This window comes from Ahaetulla prasina, chromosome 14 (assembly GCF_028640845.1).
Source record: "Ahaetulla prasina isolate Xishuangbanna chromosome 14, ASM2864084v1, whole genome shotgun sequence".
NCBI classification, from domain to species: Eukaryota; Metazoa; Chordata; class Lepidosauria; order Squamata; family Colubridae; genus Ahaetulla; species Ahaetulla prasina.
In genome coordinates this window covers 11,549,204-11,565,189 of record NC_080552.1, presented here as the reverse complement: position 1 = coordinate 11,565,189, position 15,986 = coordinate 11,549,204, and the positions used below count along the sequence as shown (strand labels likewise).

Below are 15,986 nucleotides of genomic sequence, written 5' to 3'. Positions count from 1 at the left end.
GAGAAGCGAAACTTCTTCAAAGAAAAGCCAGAAAGTCCCATTGCCTCTTGAAAAAAAGCCGCCTTTGGGAGAGGCAGATCCATTATAAACAGGATAAGCCTCATTCTTGTGGAAAGACAAATCCATCTGATTCAGTTCCAGGCTGGGAGAAAAACGCTGGAAACAACATGGAGGCTGATTGGAAAGAAAGTTGAATGATGAACAGAACCAGCAATTCTGGGTCAGCTGAGCAAACGGTTGAATCAGTGGATGGATCTTTACAGGTTTCTATAAACTTTGAAGTTTAAACTGTTGTGGTGGAAGGTGTTGTGCAATATCTGAAATGCCCTTAGGGGATTGTGCAATATAGTGAGCTCTGTCTCTTCTGCTAAATGGTAGTGGGTTAATTTGTTGTTGTTGTTAGTTGCGATGTTGTGTCCGACCCATTGTGACCCGATGGACAACATTCCTCCAGGCCTTCCTGTCCTCTACCATCCCCTGGAGTCCATTTAAGCTCACACTGACTGCTTCAGTGACTCCATCCAGCCACCTCGTTCTCTGCCGTCCCCTTCTTCTTTTGCCCTCAGTCGTTCCCAGCATTTGGCTCTTCTCCAGGGAGTCCTTCCTCCTCATTAGGTGGCCAAAGGATTTGAGTCTCCTCTTCAGGATCTGGCTTTCTAAAGAGAGTCAGGGTTGATCTCCTCTAGGATTGACCGGTTGGATCGCCTTGCAGTCCAAGGGACTCGCAGGAAGTCTTCTCCAGCACCAGAGTTCAAAGGCCTCAATTCTTTGATGCTCAGCCTTCCTTAAGGACCAACTTTCACAGCCATCCATTGCAACTGGGAAAACCAGAGCCTTGACTATGTGCACTTTTGTTGGCAGGGTGATGTCTCTGCTTTTTACTTTGCTGTCTAGATTTGCCATAGCTTTCCTCCCCAGGAGCAAGCGTCTTTTAATTTCTTGCCCGCAGTCCCCATGTGAGGTGATCTTGGAGTCCAGGGAAATAAAATCTGTCACTACCTCCCTTTCTTCCCCATCTATCTGCCAGGAATTGAGAAGGCCGGGTGCCATGATCCTAGTGGGTTAATCTTATTGTGTCCTAAATGGCCATGTCCTGTTCTTCTTAATCCCATCATCCTGGAGCTGAACGTCTTTTGTTTTGTAGATAGGCTGGCCCAGTCTTTCTTCATGGGCATGAAATATTTGCAGGTGGGGGGGGGGGAGGCTATTAAGAAAGACTGCATCTTCTTTCTGTCTTTAAGAGCATGTTTATTCTAGGGGGAGGGAGGGCTTCCCACATTCTGAAACCAAACATTTTGGCACCTCTAATTGAAAACCTGGTGATGAATAACCCTCCTCCTCGTGTAATAGGGGGTGGGCAGTGGTTCGTCAGGTTCTTTGAGAAGGGCAAGAAAATTGATAGCATCGCTTATTTGCAACGGAGGGAGGAGCAGCAATGGCCGGGGAGCCGCTTGGCTGTTCCCCAAGGGCTTCTTGGCAGCCCAGACTGAGCCCAAATGCCAGTGCTTAGATCTGTGTAAATGTGAATCGGGCGAATGAGACAACATAGGTCAGTTGACAGCAAATGCATCTGGGGGTTTATCAAGCCTGACCTTCTGTTTCCATGATGAATAACCGGCTGGCAGGCAAGAAGATGGCACAGTCTCTTGCCAGCGATGGCTCCCGCTGGCGTTTGTAAACATAATCAGTGCAAGATAGCACGTGAAAAATGCCCAGCCTGATCTCACTCGGCCTGATACAGACAGGAGAATTTGTCTGACGTGTTCGTCGTGTCGAAAAGGAAAAAAAAAAAAAATCAAAAGTACCCAAAAAAGGAATACATAACATTACTCAAAAGTTTTTAAAGGAAAAGCGAATTGAAACTTCAGGGTTTCTTTTTTTTTTTTTCCGTCCCCCTACCAGTAATTGTTCTAGAACAGGGGTGTCCAAACTTGGTCCCTTTAAGACTCGTGGACTTCAACTCCCAGAGTTCCTCAGCCAGCTTTGCTGGCTGAGGGACTCTGGGAGTTGAAGTCCACAAGTCTTAAAGGGACCAAGTTTGGACACCCCTGTTCTAGAACAAATGAATTAAAAATATCATTGTAGGAGATGATCGGGCTGAGTGTGAGGGAGGAGTCAAATGTGTCATCAGTCTCAAGTCCCTTCGCGCCCACAAGAGATCTAAGCCCCACCCACCTTGAATTCCACAGCCTCAAATCTACTGCCAATTTGTTTTTAACTGTCTGGGTTTCTTGATTTCCCCCCTTAAAAATCATGGTTTAATAAGATATATGCTTTTTCTATTATTATTATTATTGTTGTTGTTATTGTTATTGTTATTATTATTTAAAATACAAAAAAAGAAAAATAACAGGAAATTAAGGGAAGGAAAGGGGATGTGAAATTCAAGGGGGAAGAGAAAAAGGAAGAAAGAAATGAGGGGGCATTGACTTCCAACTCTTCCTAGCACAGTACAAGATAAACATGCTCCAACCTCCACTTTTTGCTTTTACACATTAATACATAACTAGCGATTTCTAGAACACCAAATCTTTCTAATCAACAAAACCAAGATCAAAGTTTCCTTTGTTTTTTTTACTTCACAAGCACAAATTCCAGAAGTGTTATCCAAATAAGAACATATTTTCCTCTTTAAATAAAGTAAGCAATTTAACCGTTCCTGCTTTTATCTTCCTTGCTATGGAAATAGTATGTATTTCCATTTCCATCCAGTAATCTTTGTGAGGGGTCACTATTTACAAAATGTATTGCATTTCCACAGTCATGCAGGACCAGAAGTTCACTGTCTTGGAAGCTTTTTAGGGCACTCTCGTTCTTCTTACACCGAGAGTTTACAGGTTACAGATTAACAGAGTTGGAAGGGACCTTGGAGGTCATCCAATCCAACCCACCACCCAAGCAGGAGACCCTACATCATTTCTGACAGATGGCAGTCCAGTCTCTTCTTGCAAGCTTCCCGGGATTAAGCTCCCAGAACTTCCAAAGGCAACTTCTGTTCCATTAGCTGATTGCTCTCACTGTCAGAAAGTTCCTCCTTATTTCTAGGTTGAATCTCTCTTTGTTCAGTTTCCATCCATTGTCTGGCCTTCAGGTGCTTTGGAGAATAGCTTGACCCCCTCTTCTCTGTGGCAGCCCCTCAAACATTGGAAGACTGCTATCCTGTCTCCCCTGGTCCTTCTCTTCACTAGACTAGCCAGGCCCAGTTCCTGTCACCATTCTTCATATGTTTTAGCCTCCAGTCCCCTAATCCTCTTGGTTGCTCTTCTCTGCATTTTTTCTAAAAGAGTCTCAACATCCTTTTTATAGTGGCAATCAAAACTAGATGCAGTATTTTAAGTGTGGTCTTACTAAGGCTTTATAGAGTGGTATTAATACCTCACTTGATTTTGGTTGTATCCCTTGTTAATGCAACTTAGGATTCATCCAGTGATGAAGCTCCCACAACTTCTGTGGGCAAGTTGCTCCACTGGTTGATAGTTCTCACCGTCAGAAAACTTCTCCTTATTTCCAGGTTGAATCTCTCCTTGTTCAGTTTCCATCCATTATTCCTTGTCTGGCCTTCAGGTGCTTTGGAAAAAAGTTTGACCCCTTCCTCTCTGTGGCAGCCCCTCAAATATTGGAAGACTGCTATCCGGTCTTCCCTGGTCCTTCTCTTCACTAGACTAGCCAGGCCCAGTTCCTGCAACCTTCGATCGTATGTTTTGATCTCAAAGGGATCCTCGTTTTTATTCAGGTCACGATGACTCGGACATGGAGATCCACGAGGACGAGGGATCGGACAGCGACCTGGAAGACCGGCAGCTGATCAAGCAACGCACAGCCATGGAGATGCTGATGCACGGTGGGTCCATCTGCTCCTCTCTTCTCTTCCCAAACGGCTTTCAAGGCACGTTTTCAAAAATGCCTTTTAACAGATAAAGTGATGTCAGCTTGTACCAGCGTATAAAAAAAAAAAAGATTCCCAGATTTAAAATGCTAAAGATTGTCTTATTCCCGAGCTGATTTTAGACAGCTGGCCTTTCTCCGAATTCCAGATGAAATCCAAAAGAAAGAGAACTTAAACGTAAAAGTTCCCCTCGCACATACGTGCTAGTCGTTCCCGACTCTAGAGGGCGATGCTCATCTCCGTTTCAAAGCCGAAGAGCCAGCACTGTCTGAAGACGTCTCCGTGGTCATGTGGCTGGCATGACTCAATGCCAAAAGTGCATGGAACACTGTTACATTCCCACCAAAGTGGTCCCTATTTTTCTACTTGCATTTTTTACCTGCTTTCGAACTGCTAGGTTGTCAGAAGCTGGGCCAAGTACGCGGCACTAGGGATTCAAATCGCTGAACTGCCCACCTTTCGATCGACAAGCTCAGCATCTTAGACACTGAGCCACCGCGCCACCGCATCCCTTAAAAGAGAATTTACAGGAATTAAAAATGTGGCCCTTTGAGACGAGCCAGGAAAGAACACTCCACAAGAAATATTATAAAACTATTTATTATTAAAGGCCACAGTGACAATATTTGGAAAGCCTGATAGGTTTCTTGTTCAATGGAAGAGAATATATGGACTCAGGATTGGACAGGGATGTCCTTAGTGCTCTCTAAGCTGGGTTGTTTTCGTGAGGATGTTTTATTACCCAACTAGGTAATATCATCGGTGTTAGAAAGGTATGGGGGTTTCCTCTCCGTTAATATACAAGTTTGGCCCACTCCCTTCCAGCACTGATGATGTTACCTAGTTGGGTAATGAAACGTCTGAAAGTAAATAACCAAGATCAGAGAACACCAAGGGCCCCACAGTTTCTTTTTCTCTAAAGTCTAGAGAAATCAAGCCAAGATATAATATAATATAATATAACGGAGTTGGAAGGGACCTTGGAGGTCTTCTAGTCCAGCCCCCTACTTAAGCAGGAAACCCTACACCGCTTCAGACAAATAGTTATCCAACATCTTCTTAAAAACTTCCAGTGTTGGAATGTTGGGACGGGGGCGGGGGGGGGGAGGGCAACCTATGGCATTCTTTCATATGTTCCCCCCCACCAAGAGCTGTTCAGGAATAAAACACCCACCGTTTCCTTGTGGAAGGACCCCACAGCAGGGGTGAAATCCAACAGGTTTTGGAGAACTGGTAGCGGGAATTTTGAGCAGTTTGGAGAACCGGCAAATACCACCTCTGGCTGGCCCCAGAGTGGGATGGGAATGGAGACTTTGCAATATCCTTCTCCCAGGAGTGGGGAGGGAATGGGGATTTTGCAGTATCCTTCCCCCTGGAGTGGGGTGGGAATGGGGATTTTGCAGTATCCTTTCCCTGGAGTGGGGAGGGAATGGGGATTTTGCAATATCCTTCCCCTGCCACGCCCACCAAATCACACTACACCCACCAAGCCACGCCCACAGAACCGGTAGTAAAAAAATTTGGATTTCACCACTGACCCACGGTTTCAGATTCTAACAGTGAAGGTTTTTGAAAATAGGTGACCAACCGTCTTAGACCAAGTCAGTTTCCTTTGGTTTAAGCCCATCTTGCCTAATTCAACCTGAACCGAAGGAAAAGATGCTCCTTGGAGGAGCGAAATCCCACCCAAAAGTCGCCCATTCTGACAGGTGTGAACATTTCTACCTTTGATAGCTCTACCGATGATGGAAGCATCTAGGTCCTTTGAGTTTATTTATCGATGGTTCTGCCAGAGCTTGGCTTCTATTTTTGTGACATTTTCCGACAAATATTGTGTGTTTCAGGGCGGCCGAGCAAACGGCTTGTTGGAACCATGCAAGGGGGAGACACGGAGGACGAGGTAAGTGGCTATGGCTGAAATACCCATGATAACGTTTAAACATGAGTTCACGTGCACTTTTTTTGCAAATTAGGAACAAAGGTTATTTTAATGGTTTTCCTGCATGAAAGTTTTCACTCATTTCCCGCCAGTGCAGTTTTGCATTTATTTATCACCAAACCAAACCCCATTTCCTCTGCGTATAGTTACACCGTGTTTAAAGTAACAATTATTTGATGAACTTTTAAATGTTGGCTTTTACGTATCCCTGTCTCTTATTTAAAATGTAGGCACTGTTTCTATGTTCGACTGTTTTATTTGTACACCCACCGAGTCCCTCTGTAAGGCAGATGGGTGGTTTCTAAATTTGATTCATTAATTACTTAAATTAGGCAAGGTTGAATCTTCTTATTTAAATCAAAGGTGGGGAGGGCAAGCTAGGATTGTGAATTATCTAAAGATAGCATGTTCCACTATAAACTGATGATTTCTATAGCTGATGCTTCTCTCTGATTTTTTCGTATGTATAGTACAGGTAGTCCTTGACTTACAACTTGTTGTGGCCAGCAGAGCTAGCAGCAGATTCAGACTGTGAGGAGGTTGGGGAGGAATATGAGCCAGTCCTGGGGGCTGGGGAAAGTTCGGAAGAGGGCTCTGCGCTGGAGGCAGAGAGGGAGCTAGACAGCAGTGAGGCAGAGGAACAGCTGGAGCCCGTTCCCAGTGTGCGCATGCGCAGAGCTGTCAGAAGAAAAGAACAACTCAGAAAGCAGAGTCGACTTGGGAGTAAAGCCACACCTTGAAGGTGATTGGCCCCTCCCATAGGAAACAAAAGAGGAGCAAACGGGGAGTGGGCTTTTGCAGGAAACAATTCGTTCATTCTCTGACTCTGAGAGACTCTGTGCCAAGTTTTGCCTTGCCCTGCGTTTGGAAACTAGTTACCTGGCAGCCTTCCAAGCGAGATAAGGTCTGTGTTGATAAATATTCCTTTGAAAAACTGTTTGGACAGGCCTTGCTGACTGCGAATGAAAGGAATTCACAGTCGTGTAAATAAAAGGGGTTTTGCCAGGACCAAGACTCTGCTTCCTGCTTTTTAAGGAAGCCAAGGTCAGAACGCAGCTGTTCATTTAGTGACCATTTAAAAGTAACAACGGCACTGAAAAAGGTGACTTACGACCGCTTTTCACAGTTACGACTCTTGCAGACGCTTGGCAAGTGATTCATATTTATGACGGCTGCATTGTCCCCGGGGTCACGACCTTCTGACAAGCAAAGTCAATGAGGAAGCCAGGTTCCCTTAACAATCGTCTTACTACCCTAACAACGGATCCACTTAACAACCGTGACAAGAAACGTTGTAAAATGGGGCAACACTCACTTAACAAAAATGTCTCCCTTAACAACAGAAAGGTTGGGCTCAAGTTGGATCGTAAGTCAAGGACTACCTGTATAGTCAAACAAATGTGCGCGCTGCATACTAAAAGCATCTGGGATTGTGCTTTGAATGATTTATAGCTGGGGTCTCCAACCTTGACAACTTTAAGCTTGGTGGACTTCAACTCCCAGAATTCTGGGAGTTGAAGTCCGCCAGGCTTGAAGTTGCCAAGGTTGGAGACCCCTGATTTATAGAATTCGCTTTGATTAAAAGTGCTCATGAATGCTGACAATAAACCGCTTTTGCAGTATAATATCTTCAGAGGCCACTAACTACCTATTTCTCAGAATGGATAGCTTGGGCCTGAATCTTATTTAAAGACTTAATTTTGCAATTTACTCCTTAGTCCCATGGTTTTGAGTGAGCACTCTTTGAGTGAGTATTTTGCTCTGGGCATTCAGGATTCGGTTGAATTTTTATACAAGCCTTTGCATAAGACGCCGTTTTGTTTCCGATGTGAATAGAAATTAGAAACATGCCACTTATCATTTGCTGCTCTACAGTACGGAAAGTCCTTGACTTACAACCATTCCTTTAGCGGCTGTTCACAGTTAACAACGGCACTGAGAAAAGGGACTTGTGTCCAGTCCTCCTACTTAACAAACGATCGCTCCATCTCCATGGTCACAAGATCCAAATTCAGGCGCTTGGCAACCAACTATTTGTGATGGTTGCAACCACCCCAAAGTCCCATCGTCACAGTTTGTGACCTTTCCGGCCAGCTTCTGAGAAGCGGTCAATGAGGGAAGCCAGATCTGCTTAACGACTGCCTGATTCACTTAAAAACTGCAGTGATTCATTTAACAAGCTTAAGTACCACCTTGCTTAGCCAACACAAGTCCCAAATAAATCGAGAACTACCTGTAATAATAGCTCTAGTTTGAAAGCATTTTTTCTCTGGTTTATTTGCGGGGCCCACCACTTCCAAAGTAGATCTGTTGACTTTGGGCCAGATTTGGGGGTCAAGAGGCCTGAAAATGGCTTGCAGGAGCGGGCTGTCATATCAGCAACTACCCACAAATAGCAGACTCCACGGAAGTTACACAGCCTCTGCTATCCTACTAACCTATAAAACTTAACCCTAAAGCCGGGGTGTCAAACTCAAGGCTTGAGGGCCGAATCTGGCCCACGGGGTGCTTAGATGTGGGCCGCGGGGTCTCCTTGGAAACAGCCGATCGGCCCGCAGTGCCTCTGCCAGCAAAAATGGAGCTCGGGAGGGCTATGAGCGGCCTTCCCAAGCTCCGTTTTAGGCTACGATGGCCTCCTGCAACTCTCTGCCAGCGAAAACAGAGCTCGGTTTTCACTGGCAGTGCGCTCGGGCCACCACAGGTGCCTCTGACATGAGTGATGTCAAGTTAGCCACGCCCACCCAGGCCACACCCCAACCTGCCCCCATCGCCGAGGTCAAACACAACCCTGATGCGGCCCTCAATGAAATCAAGTTTGACACCCGTGCCCTAAAGGGTCTGCCTCGATTCATGTCTCCTCAAGCAGATAGTTGCTCTCTTAGCTTGGTCCAGTCATGCTTGACCCGATCATGCCGCTAAGCTGTCTTCTCCAGCCTTGTGTGGATTTGAATTCTCTTTTCTATTTGCCTTTTGCACTCACGCTTTTTTTTTAACCCTCTCTGGTGTCGTTCCTCTTAATTTCTTCCTACCTTCATCTTGCGTGGCCTCGCATGCTGCTGCTCCCAAAGATCGGGGCAGCTCAAGCCCGAACCAAAAAGCGCAAAGCTTCCCGAGCCAAGGCAAAGGTGCGTGTCTCTCCTGCCTGCCAAACTCCTGGCTCCTCCTCACCCCTTGCCCACAATACCCCTTGCCTCTCTTCTCTGCTCTTTGGGTCCTGCTCACCATCAGAAGCCCTTGGCGGTGGGAGGACAGGGATGAAGGTAAGACGCGAGAGCTGGCATGCCGTCTGCCAGGGATGGAGGCCACCCACTGTTGTGGTCCGCTGGCAGCCTGTGGAGCCGGCAGCAGAGTTGGACAGTGAGGAGGCTGGGGAGGAACAGGGGCCAGTTCTGGAGTCTGGGGAAGGCTCGGACGAGGGCTCTATGTCAGAGGCAGAGATGGGGCCAGGGCCATCTGGGAGTTATGTGCTGACTCTGGAGACTCCAGAATCTGACATCAGTGAGGCAGAGGAACAGGGGGAGCCTGTTCCCAGTGCGCGCATGCGCAGAGCTGCCAGAAGACAAAAACAGTTAAGACAAAAAGGGGCGACTCGGAAGTAAGGCTTGGAGATGATTGGCCCCTCCCATAAGACATAAAGGTGGAGCAAAGGGACATGAGCCTCTGCAGGAAGCAACTTTGTTTGTGCTGGTCGGTTTAAATTCTGAAGCTCCGTTTTGACTCTGTGCTCTGTGTGGCCTTGCAAAGTTAATTGCCAATTAGGTCTTTGGCAGCGTATCAAGAGAGATAAAGGTGGGTGCTTATCAGCCTTATCCCGAAGGACTGTGGCAGATTTCTGTCGGACTCTTTACCAACTCTTTGTGACTCATTACAGGCTGTGAATTCACAGCCGTTGAAATAAAAAGAGGGTTTTTGGGACTAATTATGTGCTTTTTACTGTCTCAGAAAGCCTAGGTGAGAACACCCACAACAGCTCTCCCCAATCTCAGGTTGTGTCTGGAGACCACCAGCAAGGGGGGGGGGTGTATGTGTGGATCTAATGCGGTGTTTTTCAGCCTTGGCAAACTTGAAGATGGTTGGACTTCGACTCCCAGAATTCTGGGAGTTGAAGTCCAGACATCTTCAGCTCGCCAAGATTGAGACCCTCCAATCTAATGGAAGGAAGTCATCCCAGAACTAAGAAACAAAATTGTGTTTAGCCATAATTTTCTGGGTTGTCACAACATATTAAGGTTTAAATTGTGTTTTGGTAAACCCACTAGAGCAGGGGTGTCAAACTCAAGGCCCATGGGCCAAATCCAGCCCACAGAATGCTTAGATTTGACCCACAGGGCCACCCCTGGGAACAGTGAAGGACCATCCCACAGTGCTTCTGCCAGCGAAAATGGAGCCATTTTCGGGGGCTCCAGCCTCCTGCAACCCTCTGCCAGTGAAAACGGAGCTCGGGAGGGCCGCACGTTGCCCTCCCAAGCTCCATTTTCACTGGCAGAGCGCTCAGGCCAGCACAGGTGCCCCCCAACACGAGTGACGTCGAGCTGACCAAGCCCACCCCAGCCCCCCAAGGTCAAACGCAACCCTGATGCGTCCCTTAATGAAATTGAGGTTGAAACCCCTGTACTAGAGGATGTGAAAACCAGGCAGTGTACTATTCCTATTTCAGGTTGTTTTTTTTTTAAATGGAAAGGCAAGTTTGATAGTATACCGTATATACTCGAGTATAAGCCGAGTTTTTCAGCACATTTTTTGTGCTGAAAAACGTCCCCTCGGCTTATACTCGGGTCTATACGGCTTATACTCGAGGTTTTTTTTTTTTAAGCCCCTCGGCTTATACTCGAGTATATACGGCTTATACTCGAGGTGTTTTTTTTCTTTTTCACATTTTACGGACTGAAGCCCTGCCGGTGCAGTGAGGAGGCGGGCGGGGCGACCCGCCAGCCTTCTCAGCTGAGGGAGGGAGGGTTTCCCCAACCGGTAGGTGCCTCATTTCCCACCCTCGGCTTATACTCGAGTCCCCAGTTTACCCCAGTTTTTGGGGTAAAATTGGGGACCTCGGCTTATACTCGGATCGGCTTATATTCGAGTATATACGGTAAATCTGTTTCTTTCCCCTCAAAATTTCCTTTTTTCATTGTCCTTCCCTGTGGAACTGTATCTTTAAGCAAATTTTTTTAGAGGACAGCAGGTTGCCTTAGAGGGGACAAGGATCCTCTTCCAGGCCTCCCTGTGCCCCTCTCACACAGTTCTTTGTTCCTTAAAATTAGAGCTTTTATTCACAATAAACTGAAGAGTCTATAGATTATTTAACTGGATAGCAACAGTATTCATTCAATCTTATGGATAAATATTATCTATATTAACTCTTCAAGACCAGGGTGTATTTTTTTTAAAAAAAAAAATCAGATAACCAATGCATACTTTTTCCTACAGGAAGACTCAGAGGAAAGTGAAATTGATCTGGATGATGATGACGATGACGATGATGATGATTTGGAAGATGATAGCATGGACATCTCCCCCACCAAGGCCAATCGGAGAGTCAGGAAGCCGGAGCCACTGGAGGAGAGCGACAATGATTTCTGAGGAACCTCAACAGGGATGACAAATGGCAACTTGCCCATGACTATACGTATGACAAGGCCACATTGAGGCAGTGCCAGCTGTCCAAGAGAGTAAATAATTATTATTTTTATCTAAGATCAAGGCAAAATTGTCAGTTCAGCAAAGTGTAGAAACCCCCTCCAAGGAGAAGCTGATGGGTTTTGAGCTACTCCAGTTGTTTGAACTCCCATTTGTCCTTGAAGCTATTGGTACATCCAATTCCAAGTTGGTCTATTGAGGAGAAACCCTCATCGGAGGGGCGGGGTGTGTGTGGAATAGCTCTAGGCAAAAACAGAGTTTATTTTAACCGAATTAATCATATACAACTCTAATACCATCCCTGGCCCTTCTGTAGAAGCATCTCTCTTCAGATTCGTGGAAGTATTGGATAGCCCATTTTGCTCAAGCCAAGAAGTATTAACCTTGTTCTGTACTGTCATCTCCTTAGTTCACAACTCTAGGCCAATGACAATCTTCTTTCCTTCAGATTTTGACTGTAACATTCCCGCATTTTGCAAATAAAACGCTCTTCACCTCCTCTCCCTTGCCTTTGCTCTGGTATCTTTGCACACACACACACCCCAGTTAAGAAATTCAAGAAACGTCATTCCAAAATCAATCTATCAATCTTTCAAATCAGCTTTGGTCCTCCTGCTTAATCCGAGTATCCTCTCAGGAGCAAAAATCAAGAACGCTCATGATTGGTTGAGAGTGAGTCGGGCTTCTCTTTGATCCCAGTTTCATGGCTGCATCTCCCCTTCAGGTCTATCCCAGGCCTTCAAGGATATTCCATCCTTTCACCATGCCCTCGGTCAATGGGCACAGGGAAGGTATCCATCCAGGCCTGCAAAACGCCATCCTCTTCCTCCAACGTAGTCCCAACTGGACTTTATATCTCCACCACGCAGCTAGGGGTTTTTGCTCGGATGGCCTCAGAAATCACCTTCGCTCCTGATTCACCGATTTTATTTCCCAGTAAGCTGTGGGAACAAACAAAGAAGAAGCTTTAGAGGGCCACTTCGACACAAAAGGCTTCGCTCAAGGTCAGACTGATCAGCTATCCAATTGCACCAGGTTGGAAGGAGATGTGGGTTGTACCTTCACTGCTTACTTTCAGCCATTGGCTTATGGTGGTTGGCCTTCAGTCCCTTCTGAGTCTTCTTGGCCAAGCAACATTATTTCAGCAGGTCTAATAGCATCTTGGAGCTCTTGCTTGGATCATCGGTGGCAACGATCGGCCACCTTGTTTTCTGTTGACTTCTTTTTCAAGTACCTTTGATTTTTCCAAGCACTGGGGTCTTCTCTGTTGACACTTACCTGTGCATTAGGTGTCCAGAATGTCTAAGCTTATAGTCTATTATGCCAGCTAAGGCCCACCTGCATGGCCTTAACAATTATTATTTTCTAACCTGCTGGTTAAAAAAACCCAAACTCCATATGATCTTCACTTCACCATAAGCATGGCAGAAGGACCTTCTGGAGCTTCTAGACCAGTGCCCAAACCGGAATTCACGTGCATGTGTGCGTTGGGAAACACGAAGACCAGCTGGCCAGTACATGCATGCCTGGTTTTTGGCCATTTTTCAGGCCACTTTTTGGGCTGTTTTCTGGCGATCTTCAGGACATTTTTGGACTGTTTTTCAGGCTGTTTTCAGGTCATTTTTGGCTGTTTTCAGGCCATTTTTCTGGGCGTTGACCCCAAAAATGGCCCAAAACCAGCCCCCAAATTGGCCTGTTTTTTGGCCATTTTGGGGCCATTTTGGGGCTGTTTTCTAGCCATCTTCAGGACATTTTTCGGGCTGTTTTTCAGACCATTTTCAAGCCATTTTGGGGCTGTTTTCAGACCATTTTTCTGGGTGTTTTTGACCCAAAAAACAGCCCAAAAGCAGCCCCCCAAACAGTCTGTTTTTGGCCATTTTTCGGGCTGTTTTCTGGCCATCTTCAGGGTATTTTTCAGGCTGTTTTCAGGCCATTTTGGGGCTGTTTACAGGCCATTTTTCTGGGTGTTTTTGACCCGAAAAACAGCCCAAAACCAGCCCCAAAAAACGGTCTGTTTTTTGAACATTTTGCAGGCCATTTGCAGGCCATTTTCCGGCGCCCGCAAAGACCAGCTGGCAACGGCATGCATGCCCACAGAGAGGACTCTGCATGCCACGGTTCTAGACCAACATCTCCAGTAGGCATGACCTCGGGAAAGGTTGTTCTACTTCATCAAAGGTACTTACTTGATGTAGGTGAGGTTGTGGCTTCCTGTCAGTGCCGTGGCAATGCAGATGGCCCCATCCATGCCCAAGGAGTTCTCCTGGAGACTGAACAAAAAGACGGAAGCATCTGGCTATATACGCACAAACAGGAAGTTCTAACACTGTTTGGTTCTCGCTCAGCATGTGGAGCGGACCCACTTCTTGCCATTTGCATTTGTGTTTTAGTCTTTGGTCTGATCTGACACGTGCCCGCTCGTATCTGCTCTAGCTTTATTTTCTACGAAAGATCCTGAGAAACGGCAAACAAATACTGCGGATCGATCAAGACGTACGCCTGAAGGAAAGTTGTAGGCAACTCTAAAGCCGTGTTTGAAAAATTCACCGATAACAGCAGTCCTGCTTTGCATTTCCTGTTTCCTTGACCTTAAGCTTTCAGCTTAAGACATTTCCACAAGCTTAAGACATTTCAAGGCAGCCAATTGGTTTAGGACAGCGGTCTGCAACCTTAAACACTCAAAGAGCCATTTGGACCCGTTTCCCGCAGAAAAGAAAACACCGGGAGCCACAAAACCTCGGTGGGCGTGGCCAACTCGACGTCTCACCAGTCACATGACCCCCCTAGCCACACCTACCCAGCCGGTCATTAGGGCAAAGAACCGTGGCTCCCTGTTGGATGATCCCACCACTGGCTGGCCTCGCCCCTCATCCTCCCCTCCCAGTCACACGCGAGAGTGACTGGGAGGGGAGGATGAGGGGCGGGGCTGGACAGTGGTGGGATCATCCAACAGGGAGCCAGAGCAGCAGGTTGCAGACACCCAGTTTAGGAACAAAGATAAGACATTTTTGAAATATTGATAAGCCTTGTATTTTACAAATCTTAACAACTGCTTGATGATAGGTACGATATTGGTTAGAGGAGGCTCTTAAGGCTATCCATTTCTTTCTTTGGATAATAAATGCAAAACCATTTCAGTATGACCCAAGCAGAATATATATATATATATATATATATGATCTAAACATTAGTAGCTGAAACTTTCCATCAAAGCTAGGAAACCAGTTCTTCAAGATACCGCCGAAATGGCTTCCACTTTGAGCAATAGCATATAGCAAGAGTGTCCAACTTTGGCAACTTGAAGACTCGTGGACTTCCTCACCCAGAATCCTCCAACCAACCATGCTGGTGGGGAATTCTTGAGAGTTGAAGTTCACAAGTCATTAAAAGTTCTGGAATTCTAGAAGTTGACATCCATAATTTAAAGCTGCCAAGGGTTGGGACGCCCCTAGCAGGTAGTAAGAATTCTTCACAAGCAGCCTTTCCCACATGCACTACTTACTTCAACCTGCGGAGGGTGCTGTTAACTTTCAAGGAGTGGGCCATAGCCTTGGCTCCCATCAAACCAATGGAGTTTCCTCTAAGGCTGAAATCAGAAGTAAGGCAGAATCAGGAGGAGGAGGCTAACAGGTTGATGGAGCAGTCCACCCATCTCTGAGATAAAATGGGAGAGTGAGAGACACCCCCCACTCCACATAATCCAGGCAGGGAACGACTCCCTTCCCCAATGTCCCCACGTGGTATCCATGCACACAGAATGACACGCTGGTCGGAAACACCTCCTGCCATGATCGTTTTTAATCTTTTAAAATTTTATAATTAATAATTTCCCCCTTTCTAGTTCCTTGCGTTGTTCACACGAGACGAGATCCCTCCTTATGGGAAATAAGATGAGATTGCTTACTCCAAGACGGCAAGGTTCTTGTTGACGACCAACGCTTCGGCCAAGGCTGTGGCTCCACTCACCCCGATTGCTGCCACCTGCAGGCTGCAAACAAATCGACACCTTTAAGAGGGCTCCAACTATGCCAGCCTACCATTTGGCAAAGTACCAATACAGTACCGTGTTTCCCCAAAAATAAAACAGGGTCTTATTTACTTTTGACCCCACCCCCACCCCCCCACCCCGAAATAAGCACTTTGTCAGGCCTGGAAACCACATTAGACTTTAAGGTTCCAGACGCTGCCACATTTTCCCCTGAGGGGAGGAAGGGGGGCTGAGGGGTATGGTAACATTCTTCAAGCGGTCAAGGTCGGATGGTGTTCACATCTGCAGGAAGAGTGGCAAGAAGATATTTGAATGAACTGGGAGAACGTGGGACCATGTGACCATCAAAGGGGTCAGGGGGGTGGGACTCTTGGGGTTTGTATAACTGGGAAAAGAATCCGGAAATTCAGTTTTGGAATTTCACTCATCGTGTGCCAGTTTCCTCATGCTAGTAAAGAACTCTGGAAAACAATGGCCTCTGAGTTTTTTTTATGCAGAAGAGGTTTTTCTGGAACCTTGACACACTTTGGTCTTATTTT

The 15,986-nt window shown here is 46.3% G+C and overlaps 2 protein-coding genes across 5 annotated transcripts in view; one reads left to right on the top strand and one right to left on the bottom strand.

Moving 5' to 3' along the window:
- CLUAP1 (clusterin associated protein 1) overlaps positions 1–11,958 on the top strand; it is a 57,730-nt gene extending 45,772 nt beyond the window's left edge. For 2 of the 4 annotated variants that reach the window (XM_058157549.1, XM_058157547.1), the window contains exons 10-13: positions 3,734–3,841; positions 5,731–5,786; positions 8,894–8,950; positions 11,250–11,958. In XM_058157549.1, the coding sequence (XP_058013532.1) occupies positions 3,734–3,841; positions 5,731–5,786; positions 8,894–8,950; positions 11,250–11,402 (374 nt within the window). In that variant the 3' untranslated portion in view covers positions 11,403–11,958. The remainder of the gene's footprint in view (positions 1–3,733; positions 3,842–5,730; positions 5,787–8,893; positions 8,951–11,249) is intronic. The other 2 variants (XM_058157551.1, XM_058157548.1) reach the window with 1 other exon arrangement.
- A 148-nt stretch (positions 11,959–12,106) lies between these two features.
- The window catches only part of NLRC3 (NLR family CARD domain containing 3), a 29,521-nt gene continuing 25,641 nt past the window's right edge, over positions 12,107–15,986 (bottom strand). Inside the window, exons 15-18 of the mRNA XM_058157546.1 lie at positions 15,364–15,447; positions 14,962–15,045; positions 13,646–13,729; positions 12,107–12,400 (exon numbers count right to left, since the gene is read on the bottom strand). Of these exons, the coding sequence (XP_058013529.1) occupies positions 12,310–12,400; positions 13,646–13,729; positions 14,962–15,045; positions 15,364–15,447 (343 nt within the window). The 3' untranslated portion in view covers positions 12,107–12,309. The remainder of the gene's footprint in view (positions 12,401–13,645; positions 13,730–14,961; positions 15,046–15,363; positions 15,448–15,986) is intronic.